The sequence below is a fragment of the Podarcis erhardii genome (genome assembly GCF_964252035.2).
Source record: "Podarcis erhardii genome assembly, chromosome: 8".
Taxonomy (NCBI): domain Eukaryota; kingdom Metazoa; phylum Chordata; class Lepidosauria; order Squamata; family Lacertidae; genus Podarcis; species Podarcis erhardii.
Window position 1 is genome coordinate 89,769,905 of NC_138499.1, and position 14,152 is coordinate 89,784,056.

At 42.6% G+C, this 14,152-nt stretch overlaps 1 protein-coding gene and 1 long non-coding RNA gene across 2 annotated transcripts in view; one reads left to right on the forward strand and one right to left on the reverse strand.

Annotated features, from left to right (window-relative positions):
• The window catches only part of LOC309347998, an 83,649-nt gene that overhangs the window by 27,717 nt on the left and 41,780 nt on the right, over nucleotides 1-14,152 (reverse strand). The gene's annotated exons all lie outside the window — the stretch shown is intronic.
• SORCS2 (sortilin related VPS10 domain containing receptor 2) overlaps nucleotides 1-14,152 on the forward strand; it is a 135,740-nt gene that overhangs the window by 3,966 nt on the left and 117,622 nt on the right. The window contains exon 2 of the mRNA XM_081872638.1: nucleotides 12,759-12,826. Coding sequence (XP_081728764.1) covers nucleotides 12,759-12,826 — 68 coding nt within the window. The remainder of the gene's footprint in view (nucleotides 1-12,758; nucleotides 12,827-14,152) is intronic.

Genomic DNA, 14,152 nt, shown 5'->3' on the forward strand with positions numbered 1-14,152 from the left:
GCTAGTGTCTTTAAATGCAGACTTAACCCAATCACAGGGCTAGGGCTGTGTAGGTGAAGATGAAGAATCACCATGCCTACCACACATGCCCCTGTTGTACTTCAAATTACACCCCCTCTTCCTGCTTTATTTGTGATTGGGGAAATTCAACATTTACTGTCACAAGTAGTTGGACCCTAAGCAGGATTATACCAGGTGTTTCTCATATATCCTTGTGCAGGGCCGGATTTGGGTTTGATGAGGCCCTAAGCTCCTGAAGGTGATGGGGCCCTTTATATGTCCAGCCGTCCTTTGTCAACAACAAATTGTCGCTGTTTTTTGTGTTGAATATATGCTATATGGTAATTTATCGACCTAATAGGTATCTAAAGCCTGTTGCTGTATGTAGGTTTTATTTATTTTTATGTTTTTTATGTTTTTCCCTTTAAATTTTTTTTGGACCCCCAAGAGAGTGGGGCCCTAAGCTATATACGTTTAACTTATACGTAAATTGGGCACTGTCCTAGGGCATTCCTTGGGAAAACAACAGATGCATCCTCAAGGATTATCCTTGCCTCCTTTTCCTAAAATCCCAGGTTGTGTTTTTTCTTTTATTTTCAAAATTCAGACATTTTGTTGTGAGCCACCCCCACCCCAATGTAGCCAGCTTACAAAAATGCTCTGGGAATATCCTTTGGTGGTATCCAGTCTTACAAGCAATTTAAGGAGCTGAAATGATGTTATACATCTGTGCCAGCAGCTTGTTCATTACCTTCAGTTTCTGCTTCGTCTTTGTGTGATGGAAGATTCAAAGGGATAGAAGTGGTGGTGCAATAAAATATTTATCTGACACATAGGCACACATGCATTAACCTTTCCACTCCTGTTAGTGCTTGCTGGCAATATGCTGTGAAACCGCAGAATTTGCTGATGGCAGAGAAGTGGCAGAACCACCAGCACCGATTTTAGGCAAGATCACACCAAAGGCAGCACCGATGGCAGACTGGGACATTGCCAAGCATGAACTCCAGGTGCTGCTTAGAATGACAGAATCATATAGTTTAAAATACAAAATAGAAATCTAAAATGAAATGTTGTTGTTGTTTAGTCGTTTAGTTGTGTCCAATTCTTTGTGACCCCATGGACCAGAGCACGCCAGGCACTCCTGTCTTCCACTGCCTCCCACAGTTTAGTCAAACTCATGCTGGTAGCTTCGAGATCACTGTCCAACCATCTCGTCCTCTGTCGTCCCCTTCTCCTTCTGCCCTCCATCTTTCCCAACATCAGGGTCTTGTCCAGGGAGTCTTCTCTTCTCATGAGGTGGCCAAAGTATTGGAGCCTCAGCTTCAGGATCTGTCCTTCCAGTGAGCACTCAGGGCTGATTTCCTTAAGAATGGAGAGGTTTGATCTTGTTGCAGTCCATGGGACTCTCAGCAGTCTCCTCCAGCACCATAATTCAAAAGCATCAATTCTAAGGCGATCAGCCTTCTTTATGGTCCAGCTCTCACTTCCATACATCACTACTGGGAAAACTATAGCTTTAACTATACGGACCTTTGTTGGCAAGGGGATGTCTCTGCTTTTTAAGATGCTGTCTAGGTTTGTCATTGCTTTTCTCCCAAGAAGCAGGCATATTTTAATTTTGTGACTGCTGTCACCATCTGCAGTGACCATGGAGCCCAAGAAAGTAAAATCTCTCACTGCCTCCATTTCTTGCCCTTCTATTTGCCAGGAGGTGATGGGCCCAGTGGCCATGATCTTGTCCCCCCCCCCCAAAAAAAACCCTAAGATCAAAAAATGAATAGAACCATAGAATCTTAGAGCTGGAAGGTGTCCAAGTGTCATCTCGTCCAATCCCCCACAATGCAAGCATCTAGGCTAAAGCTTCCACGACAGACAGCCATCCAACCTCTGCTTCAAAACAAACCTCCAAGGAAGGAGAGTCCACCTCCTCTTGTGGGAATCTTCACCTGCCAGACAAGGAAGGAGCCAGTCTGGCTTCTGCAGGGAGGGGGTTCCAAAATGAGGCACAGTAGAGACTATGGTGGTTTTTTAAATGATACTTGGTTTATTTACACATCTATACAACATGAACCTAGATGGAGGGATTGCAGATTATTCACATCCTATGGGGGTCTGGCTTCCCCCTTCAGGGTAGCATTGCATTCAAAGGACAGCAAAAAGCCATCCTCTGTGTCTCTTTGTTCCAGCTAGTCCTGCCCAGCTCACTTGGACTTCTGTCCCATCTTCTCATTTTCTCTGCCAACCAACTCCAAGGACCTCCCCAAGCCTACGGCATTCAAAGCTGAAGCCCTAAACCTTGCATTTTCCTCTTTCCACCAGCACCCAGCCACTCCCCTATGCTCTCCCGTGGTTTCCTGGACGGCCACCCCTGGCTTTTGTCCCCTGCTAATGGCCTAGCCAGCCAGCTCTACCTGAGCACCGTGACTCTTTAGCATAACTCAGCGGTCGGCAACGTGTGGCCCATGGGCCAGGTGCAGCCCACAAAGACTGTTTTACCGGCCCATGAGCCGCCTGCGCAGATACCGGAAATCGCATCTGCGCATGTCCAGACACTGAAAATTGCTTCTGTGCAGGCATGATTTTTGGTGTCTGGGTATGTGCAGAAGCGATTTCCGGCGCCACAGACATGTGCAGACGCGATTTCCAGCATCACGCTGCACCAGTCTTGGCCACGGGCAATCTCCGTGGGAGTGATCCGGCCCATGGCAGGTAAACCTTGCTGACCCCTGGCATAACTAAATCCAGAGGGTTTCCCTGTCTGGCAAAGTTTAATCAAACCTTGATTAATTCTAACTTTTACTAAATCCAGGAGCTGTGGGGAGGAGTTGGCACATAGGAATTTAGGGGAATGAGGCCCCCTCCACAAACTCATAACAATATATATGTTAAGTAATTCTTAGGGGGATACCCCCCCCAAATGCCCAGTCTAGTGAGCATGCTTTGTTGCCATGGAACGAGGACTGACTGCTTAGGAAGGGGAAATGGAAGAGGAAATAGAATGAAGTGCCTGGAACCCTGAACAGAAGCACTTCACACTGCAACGTTTTGTTGCAGGTGACACATGTATTCTTTAATTCTGTGATCTGTTAAACTAGAGGCTGATACTGGGTGTGCCCCCCTTCGTTTCAAAGATCAGGAAGCAGTTTGCAACAGGGATTGTTGTTTAACAATCCCGTTGTTAGACTAAAAAGAGGTGTTAAGGTTTCTGAACGTTTTCTTCTTTTTCCAGAAAATGCCGATGGTAAAGAGAGGAGACCATTTTTAAATCCACATAATAGACATTTCCTTTTGTTTATTACATTGCTGATAGTTTCTGTTTTCAACTTTTATTCTGTACCCCCCCCCTCATCCCATTTTCACAACTGGTAAAAACTAAGATAGGAGCCGTTGGATGTAGCAGCTCTGCCTAGTAGGTGCTGTTATCGTTTCAATAAAATGAAGACCATTTTACTCCTTTAGTCTATCATATAGTATGCTTTTATGTGCAAAGTTATACACAATGTTGTTTATGTTCTTAATGCCGTAAAGTAAGTTTGCATCTCATATGCAGTTACAGTGGTACCTCAGGTTAAATACGCTTCAGGTTACAGACGCTTCAGGTTACAGACTCTGCTAACCCAGAAATAGTGCTTCAGGTTAAGAACTTTGCTTCAGGATGAGAACAGAAATCGTGCTTCGGTGGCGCGGCGGCAGCGGGAGGCCCCATTAGCTAAAGTGGTGCTTCAGGTTAAGAACAGTTTCAGGTTAAGAACGGACCTCTGGAACAAATTAAGTACTTAACCCGAGGTACCACTGTATTTGTTTCTTATGTTTCAGTCTCTTCCAACATTTCCATTTTTTGTGCCTTCAGCATTTCTGAAAATCTTACATCTGTGGCCAAGGAAGAGAAAGGATTTTCCTGTGCTGGAAATCCTTTTCTTTTCTTTTTTTTAAATAATATTTATTAAGGTTTTGAAGGTTACAAATAAAACAGAAAAACACCAAATTAAACAAAAAACAAAACAATGTATCACATTAAAAAAAAATACCATACAAATAAGAAAAAAAGAGAAACAAAAAAAGGTCAAAGAAAAAAGAAAAACAAAAGCAAAAAACACATCAAACCTTCACATAGTATATCTTTCATTTGCTTGTTTCCTTGACCTCCTCCCACCTCCCTTTTTTGTATTCTAATTCAATTAAATATTCCAGCAAATCCTTTCCCTCTTTTTCTCCTTAAAATTAATATATCTATTTGAGCTTAAACTCTTAAAACATTTCCACTAGGGTCATAAGAATTTCAATCCACAATTTTTCTCTCCCTCATTAAATTTTACAAAATTTCCAAATATAAACTTTAAATTCCCAATCTTCTTCCACCGTCTCCTCTCCCTGGTCTCAGCCTCTGCCGTCCCTTCTGTCAACTCCAAAAAGTCCATCAACCTGGAGATCTTATATCCGAGGCTCTTAACTCTCCTTCACGTCCCTTCTGACGGTCTTCTTCATAATCTTTAGTGCTAAAAAGCAGATCTCGGGGGAGCTCTATCCCAACAATGCCTTTATTCCTTCTTAACAGGGCAGCCAGATTTCCATAGTTAAAGCTAGGATCCATAAAGCGTTCCAAATCTTGTTTCAAAAATCATCCAAATCCAAATGTCCCAAAAGCTCCAATCTCCTCCTGACCCAGCTCCATATCCCAAAAGTCAATTGATCCCTGCATTAGGGAATCTCTCCAACTTTCCTTTTCCAGACCAGGCCAGGCTCCAATCTTCAAAATCTGGCTTTTTCTAGTTTCAGTCATAAAGGGCCTCAATTTGTAATCCTCAGTTTGCATCTGCAAGGTCAAGCTCCCCCCTGTATTACTCTAGGCTCGACCACAGCAACTTTCTCCTTCTCCTTCTCAACGATTTGTTCAGTCATGATAAATTCCTGTGCAACTTCTGTGTTGATACCCACTTTTGATCCCAAGATGACAACATTAGTGGCCATAGCATCTATCTGTTTATGAAGCTTTTCCAGCAAATAATTTGTCTTATAGAGTACAGACACTAAATCTTCCCTAACCGACATTCTTGGGATGTTCAAGGTCAAATTCTGGTTTCTCACAGTCCTTATCTTACAACTGGATGACTCCACTCCACTCTTGTAACAGTTTCAAAAACTCAGTCCTTTCCAACACAGTTCCAAAGGTGAAAAATAGTATCAATTTTCAGTTACTTTTTCTTCTTTTAAAACGCAGAAGCGGACAATGGAAGCAGTATCTTTCTCTTGTAGCTAGCTGTCAAATATGTCCTGTTCACTGTCAATGGACTTTTTCCTTTTTTTTCTTTTTGCGGCCCGTTCCCAGGTTCAGAGACGTGGTAGTTTAATTTTCCACTCTCTCCTGCAGGCACGCTTGGTCAAAATTTCCCCCCTCTTCCCCTGCTTCCAAGGGGAGTTTTATAGTTTCAATCAATGGAAGTTTGATCCTTTACATGAAGCTTTCCAAAACCTTAGCTTACGAATACTTTGCTTCAGTCTATTTACAAAAAGGGGAGGCGGACTTCCTGTTTTGAGCCTTCCCCGTTCGATGCCAAATTAAAGTATTTAGAAATCCAATTTTCCGTTCTACTCACGGGTTGTTGTTTAAAATCCAATTGTCCACAGGAAAAAGTCAGTGCTCTCTGGCAGCAGCAATGCGGCTTCACTCCGTGAAAGAAGCGGTCGATTCAAAGCACCGCGCTGCTCACCCCACATCGCTCCGAATTCCCGATACTGGGTCTCCCCGCGAGTAGGGGGGGCGCAAAACGTGCCAGCTGAATCCCCAGTTCACAGGCTCTTCCGCCTGTGATTTCCAAGGGTCTCTGCCTTCGCCGTGGCGGTTCAGACCCTGCTTTCCACGGAGCAAGTTCCCCCCGATCGGAGGAGCTCCGCCATTGCCGGAGGCGCTAACCCGGAAGTCCTTGGAAATCCTTTTCCTTCCAACCTCTCTTCACCACCATTAACCTTTTTGCTCCCAGGTCCCCATTCTTTACCTGTGTTGACACTGGGAGGAGATCTAGATTGTGCCTTGAATCTTTAATATTTTAATAAAAATAAAAATAGTTCCATGTTACAGCTTCATAGTTTATGTTTGATTTGATGCTTATTTGAATTTCTCTTTCTATAATAAACATGTAATAAACATATTCCATATTGTCGTTGCTAATAAACACTGGGATTACCTAGTGCTCTACTTTATGAAGGTTTGATACAGAGTGAGCTCCACTTTTAAAAACCAGTCCCTTCTTCCATCTGTCTTCACAATAATTATCAGTTGTGAGTATTTTGGACATTGTTTTCATTTCTACAGAAGCAAATTCTGAGTACAACCGTTTCTGAAGACGGTTGTCCCACTTTTCATTTCTGCCAAGGGATGACGGAGGCATTGAGAGAAAGGTTTCAGAGTTAAAATTCTAAAGTGGTAGCTTTGTTATAGTGCAGCGCGAAGGAGGGGTTTTGGTGCTCTTCCTTTGGGGCGAGTGTAGGGTTGGGGAGAAAGCAATTATTGTCTCTTGCCCATGGGCCCATTGAAAAACCAACCTAGATTAGGTGTCTTTTAAAAAGATTCAACATCATCCCCTGTGGATTATACTATGTCTATCACTGTACCAGATTCCAAATGAAAAATTAATAGACTTGGCCCTGCCTGCAGGCTTACAACTGAGAAAACTCAACACATGAGGGAAAAGGAAATGGGATAGTGTGTCAAAAGTTAATTAGGAAAAACAGAGACTGCTGGCAGTGAAGGGGAGACTGATTCTTTACACCAGAGCTTTCCAAACTGTGTGACACATTAGTGTGTTGGCGTGTCACACGAATGCTCCCCGCTCTCCTCCCAGGGCTGAAAGGGGTACGTTTACCTCTGGTTTGCTAGTAAAACTGAATTACTGTGTCACGAAATGATGCATGTCTAAAAAGTTTGTCAACAACATGAAAAGTTTGGAAAGCTCTGGTCTAGATGGACCAAAGGTCTGACTTGATGTGGTGAGGCTTCTTATGTTCTCAGCTGGATATTCACAGTTTGAATTCTACACAGGAAAGGACAAAGGGAAGCTTATTTTGATGCTGGGCAATTGTTGTTATTTTTGTTTCTATATATTTATTAAATTTGCTAGTCACTTTATCCTGCCCAGGGCAACCCAAAGCAACTTACAACCAACCAACCAACCAACCAACCAACGGAACCAACAATAAATCCCACATAAATACATTAAACTAAGAGGGCAGAGAAATACATTAGAAACACCCCACCCTCTTCTAAAAGGTCGCATATAGTTAAAGGCCAAATGCCTGATTATAGGGGAAAGTTTTTGTAACGAAGGTGCCAGGCGAGCCTCCCTAGGGAGAGCATCCTACAGGCAAGGATCCGCCCCAGAAAAGGCCTGTTCTCGTGTTGTCAACCTCCGAAACTCTCATGGAGGGGGCACATGAAGAAGGAGCTCAGAAGATGATCACAGGACGCGGGTTCATATGGGGAAAGATGGTCCTTGATGTATTTTGGTTCTGAGCCATTGAAGGCTTTATAGATCAAAACCAGCATTTGAATTGGGCCCAAAAATTATGTAATTGGCAGCCAGTCCATAGTTCAGTTTAGGAAGCTCTAATGTAGTATTTCAGCACATAAAGAAAAAATGTGTGATAAAAATAGTATAAAATACTAAATATTAACGCAGCTCATTGAATAACCACTGCTACAGAGAAAGAACTTAGACTAAAGGTTATTGGTGACAGTGAATACCAAAAATGTACATTATCAGTATTTAGGATGTTTGATATAGGGAAGATTTAGGAAACTGAAACAAATAAATTGTATGTTCCCTCTTTAAACTGAGCTCCATGCCAAGTGTCAAGGAAAATTTAAATTGATTACTGGTATGGTTGCAGAAGGAAACTGTATCTATTGTATTTTATGCTTATAAATTGATAAGCTGGTAGCCTGTGGCTTTTCAATGCCCCTTGCAAAAACACAGCCATGAACACAGGTGGTCTGCTACATAGATACCTGAGGTTTACAAAGGACTGTATATCAGTGAACTCTGTATCGGCAGTTTTTCAGGTTTTACCACTCTTCTTGGTCGCAGGATTTCTACCTTCATGTCAATGGAGTCATTCCTTTGAGCACTAATATGATAGAAGCATTGTGAACTTAATTTTGGAGCATTTTGTTACCATTAGCATTTACTTTCATAATAATTTGCCAAACATGGCATATGACAGATATTTTTAAAAATTCTGGTGGGAGGTATTGGGACAGAGGGCAAGAGCACAGGGGGTATTCAGAGGTGGAGAAGATTGCATTAGTTTTCTTGATTATAATGCTAGCACTTCTGTCCTGTTTTCTAATGATTCTTTCACCCTGCAGTACCTGTTGTATTATGAATTTGTGGCTTTTTAACCAATATACCGGCCTGACATGTTGAATTTCATTCACACCCATGGCCATGGTGTGACGCAACAATGAACAACCTTGGACAGTTTTCTATTCCCCCAACCTTCTTCACACGCCTGCTTCTGTTGCCCCCATGTCCCCCTCCCCCCCTGAAAACAGCAGGAAAGAACACTACGCTGACATACTGCCCAAAATTTTGCCCCCCTTTATTTTTTTGGGTTAAGGGGATCAAATAACACAGAAATGAGTGCTAGACATGCACTATATCCCATTAGTTTTACAGAAGTGGGTTTTACGTCATATGAAAGCTATAATATGATGCAGCAATTAAGGAATCCTCAGGGTAATTGAATAAACTGCAGTGTGAATGCAGCCTAGGTTGGGTTTCAGAGCACATGTGTTAAAACTACAGAGGTACCTCGGGTTAAATACGCTTCAGGTTACATACGCTTCAGGTTACAGACTCCGCTAACCCAGAAATAGTGCTTCAGGTTACGAACTTTGCTTTAGGACGAGAACAGAAATCGTGCTCCAGCGGCGCAGCAGCAGCAGGAGACCCCATTAGCTAAAGTGGTGCTTCAGGTTAAGAACAGTTTCAGGTTAAGTACGGACCTCCGGAACGAATTGAGTACTTAATCTGAGGTACCACTGTAATTTCTCCTGTTTCTGTCTCTCACGTGAGATCTGACCATTCTCAGGTCTAGTGAGGGGCTCTCTGTTCACAGATCACTCCTTCCAGAAGCTAAAGAAGCTCTTACATTAGAGGGAAATCTCCTGACACCAGCTACTGGTCTTGTCCAGGACCTGTCACATATGGACTCTGTTGTACCTTCCTCTAAATTCTGGAGGGGAAGGAAATCCAGATAACCCTGTTGTCCCTCCTGGTGATTACTTTTGGGGGGAACACAGATAGATCCACAGGAGGCAGTGTGTTTGTGGGTCCCTGGATTGAATGGTGATTTCTTTTATTTTGACTCTTTGAAGCTGATGGCCGTCTTAACAAGAATTATTTAAAAGCAGCTTGCATTCCCAGTGGAATGTGTGTAGCCAGACAACTGATCACCCAGTTGCCAGCAGTCTGAGGAATAAGGTAGGATGAAAGCGGACGCGGCACAGCTGCAGCGGCCTAATGAGGATTGGTGGCGGCAGCGAGTGTTGAGGCATGAGTATGACACCCAGAGCTGTGCTACGTGTCAGAGGAGATGGAAGCAGCTCCAGTTGGATTTTATTATTCTGTGTAAGTTACCTTGAAGCAGAGCCAGCCCAAGACATTTTGGCACCTGAGGCTATCCACAAGATGCGCACATACACACTGCCAGGGGAGAAGGGATGAGGGAAGATGTACATCAGAAACAAGGGTGGGAGGAGACCAGAAGCACCTTCTATTCACCATGAGGCTGCTGCAGAGGTGGCATTGTGGAGACCGCCAGGAGGCAGCAGATCTGGCCTCCAAGGATTGTGTGGCAACTGTTGCTGCCACAGTGACAGCAGCAGGTGATGCATTTGGTGGGGGCTGAATCTGCTGCCCCCGCCAATCCTGTCACCTGAGATGGTTGTCTCACCCTGTCCTGCCTTGAAGGTCCTTCTGGATTGAAAGGTGAAGAGAAACAACTAACTAAAATAGGCAGATGGTGGTGCCTGCTCTAATGGAGAGCTTCTGTGGTGTAGTGCGATGAAAGTGGACTGGAGAGACCTGAGTTCAAATCTTCAGTCAGCCATTAGCTCACTGAGTTACCTAGGGCCAGTCAGCCCTAAGCTCATGGAAAACATTGCGTTACACAGTTCCCTTTACTTTCTTTAACCTAGATATCCACTAGACTGCAGCATTAAACCCCAATCTAACTATATTTGCTGCTGAAAACCTGTGTTTGTCAACTGTGTTTTTAAACTGCTCAAGCCTGTTATTCTCTGTGTCAAGCAAGAGTCACTTTTGCTTAATTTGTTAATCATTGTATTAAATCAGAAAATGATTTATCTAGATAGGGCATTTGAATATGTGCATGTTGTTCTAGTCCTACACAACTCCTCTACTCGGTTCATTGTTCTGGTGAGGTTTTAGGGTGGAGGTTTCTGGCTTCGGCTTCCAGGCATAAGGGCAGTTAAAGAATCCATTTAGCCAAACAGATTAGGCATATTTTCCATAGTTGCCACTGGTATCTAATTCAAAGCTTCAAACTGTAACTCTTTATTAAGTGATTCTTGAGTTTTCCAGATACAGTGGTACCTCGGGTTACATATGCTTCAGGTTACAGACTCTGCTAACCCAGAAATAGTACCTTGGGTTAAGAACTTTGCTTCAGGATGAGAACAGAAATCGTGCTGTGGCAGCGCGGCGGCAGTGGGAGGCCCCATTATCTAAAGTGGTGCTTCAGGTTAAGAACAGTTTCAGGTTAAGAACGGACCTCTGGAACGAATTAAGTTCTTAAACCGAGGTACCACTGTATTGCTAATAACAATTAATAGTCTCTTGTGTTGACTAGTGCCTGGCTGGAATATTTTCTGGGACTCTTTTATAAGCCGCTCTGAGGTTCTCACACCATACATTTGCAGTGCTATTGCGTCACTTTTAATAGTCACGGTTTCCTCCTAAGAATTCTGGGAACTATAGTTTGTTAAGGGCACTGAGAATTGTTAAGAAACTCCTATTCAGAGCTACAACTAATCCCTCTTCACAGGAAACTGGGGAAGTGTAGCTCTGTGAGGGGAATATGGGGCTCTCAATAGCTCTTGGCACCCTTAACAAACTACAGTTCCCAGGATTCTTTGGGGGAAGCCACTGTTAAAGTGATATAGTAATGCTTGGTGCAGATGTGGCTTTAATTGCTCCATAACAGCTTAAATGAAAAATCTTCCACTCAAAAGCTTTCATTGTCAGTAAATAATACAGCAGTGTGGTGTAGTGGTTAAGAGCGGTAGTCTCGTAATCTGGGGAACCGGGTTCGCGTCTCTGCTCCTCCACATGCAGCTGCTGGGTGACCTTGGGCCAGTCACACTTCTCTGAAGTCTCTCAGCCCCACTCACCTCACAGAGTGTTTGTTGTGGGGGAAGAAGGGAAAGGAGAATGTGAGCCGCTTTGAGACCCCTTAAAGGGAGTGAAAGGCGGGATATCAAATCCAAACTCTTCTTCTTCTTTAAAAACAATGGTTTTTTTCCCCATAATACTGATTATCCTGTGGATGTTAGTACCTAGTATATGCACTGGCGGAGGAACAGGAGGGTGGAGGGAGCGGACCGCCACCGGCACCACTATTCCGGTAGGGTGCCATCCAGTAGGGTGCCACCCCAGACACACGTTGCCACCCTCCTGCGCGCCGGGCGCCTTGCCCCCACAGGCAGCGCATCACGCTCCCAGAAGGCGTGCCACGCCCCTGGGATGCACACCCCGCCCCCCGGGGGCACCAGCCACACCCTGCCTTCTCTCCGCCCCTAGTAGCAAAGCATGCAGCTTCACCACTGAATATATGGCCCACATTTGATGGTGATAGTGACAGCCCACTTGCCAAAATGGATTGTAAAGTTCTAAAATTATAGTTTTGTAATATTATTGAATAGTATGAAGTAACCAATAAATTAATCTTTTCTTTTTTTGAGCATTATGCATTTCTGACCTTATTTCAATAATATAATTTATTTATTTATTGCAGACTCTCACAGAAGTTCAATTTAGCAGAGAAATAATTTATCATATTCAAAACAAAAATTGTGGAGTAGTGTGTTGCTTTTAGGCTGAAATCTGACACACACACACACACACACACACATATATATACTGACATGGGAGTACCTTCCATTAATTATTATATATGTAAATATATATGTAAATATATATGTAAATATAAGGGGACGCGGGTGGTGCTGTGGGTTAAACCACAGAGCCTAGGGCTTGCCGATCAGAAGGTCGTGCCAAAGGATTTTATATCTGTATTATTATTGTCTGTATTTGCATTAGGGTAAAGTAACTGCCTTTTGGTTCCAGAGGGTACAGCTACTATTGGTTCATTTAAGCTGCTGTATTTGGATCCTCTGTCTTATTGGTTTCCTCCAAAAGGCAGGACTGTGATTGCCTGATATTGTTCCCTCCAAAATGTATCCTTTCTAGCTAGTTCCCTGTCCCTATAAATGTAGCTCTCCCCTCCTCAGGTCTCAGTCTTGTTGCTTTAATAAAGAAGTGTTACTAGAGAACTGTCTCCAGCATATTATGTCAAGAGAGCTGAAATCACAAACCCCACGTCACAACAGTAAACATAAAATAACTCTTAAGAACTCAAAGTCTTGACATTTATTTATTTAATTGCATGCTGCTGTTTATTATTTTTGTTGTCTGACATAAATACCTTAGTTCTCTTCTTCATTTGTTTTCCTTTAGGTGATTCTGATCCTCACCAAGTATTACCACAGTGATATGGGCAAAGTATTGGAGAGCTCTTTGTGGAGGTATGTTATTGTCTCATGCACTCAGTATGTGGTCAGATAGAGTCACATCTTGCTGTTTATTTCTTTTGTTCTCTTCAAAGAGCAGCTTGAAAAACTTGGAAAGACATTTGAAGGTTTGGTGCAATAGATACTCCTCTGATGTTACAATTTTAATAATAACTAGAGATTACAGGAGAGTATTTCTTTTTCAAGAGTGGAACCTATTTGTAAACTTCCAGAGCCTTAATTTTGTTCAGATCTCTTCTAGCCTTATTTTATCTTATTAATTTTAGTTGTGTAAATAAATGGGCAAGTAAATTAGCTCAGGATGTGGTATGTTCAATGTTGGGTGCGCTAGTTTGCTTTATAAACATTTTTACATGTGCAGTTATGCACATGTTTACTCAAAAGTAAACCATACAGAACTCAATACTTTTTAACAGTGTTAAACACTGCAACATTAATGATGATTAACCTTTAAAACCTTGATCAAATACATATATGCACTAGCACACCCCACCTAATGCTTCTAGCTGTTCTTAATGGATGTGATGAATTTCTTACTATATATTCATGCACTTTTTTTAGTCTATATTTAAATCATCCACTGATTTTAATGGGGGGAAAGCTGCAAGAGATGACTGCAAGTTACTTAAGATTCCATTTACTTCAGTGTGATTCATACTGAGCGGCAGAGCATGCCTTCATGGCGCCCGGAGGGGGGTGCATTTGTTTGTGCGCTGTGGGAAGTACACCATTTCAGGGCCCATTTATTTTATTTTGTTTTTTCTAACTCTTATTTATTGGTTTTTCACACAGAAAGAAAAAACTTTACAAATTTTAAGATGTACTGTAAATTACTTTATCCTTTGACTTCCCATTCTCCCCTTCCATGGTTTCCATATTTACTCTTGAATGCTGCATATTTCGCATATACTATTCAATACATCAACTTTAACCTATTTATCTTAACAAAACAAATTCCTTCCAGTAGCACCTTAAAGACCAACTAAGTCAGTTCTTGGTATGAGCTTTCGTGTGCATGCACACTTCTTCAGATACACTGAAACAGAAGTTTCCAGACCCTTCTATATAGTGAGAAGGTGGGGAGGGGTATTACTCAGAAGGGTGGTGGGAATGGGTGATTGGCAGATAGCTGTGATGAGCCTGTTGACGACTCTTAACGACTGCAATAGGTCTTACAGGAAAAAGCAAGGGGTGAAAAGGTGAAAAATGGCTTTGTCATGTATAATGAGATAAGAATCCAAAGTCTTTGTTCAGACCAGGTTTCTCCATGGTTTTAAGTTTGGTGATAAGTTGTAATTCAGCAGCTTCTCTTTCCAGTCT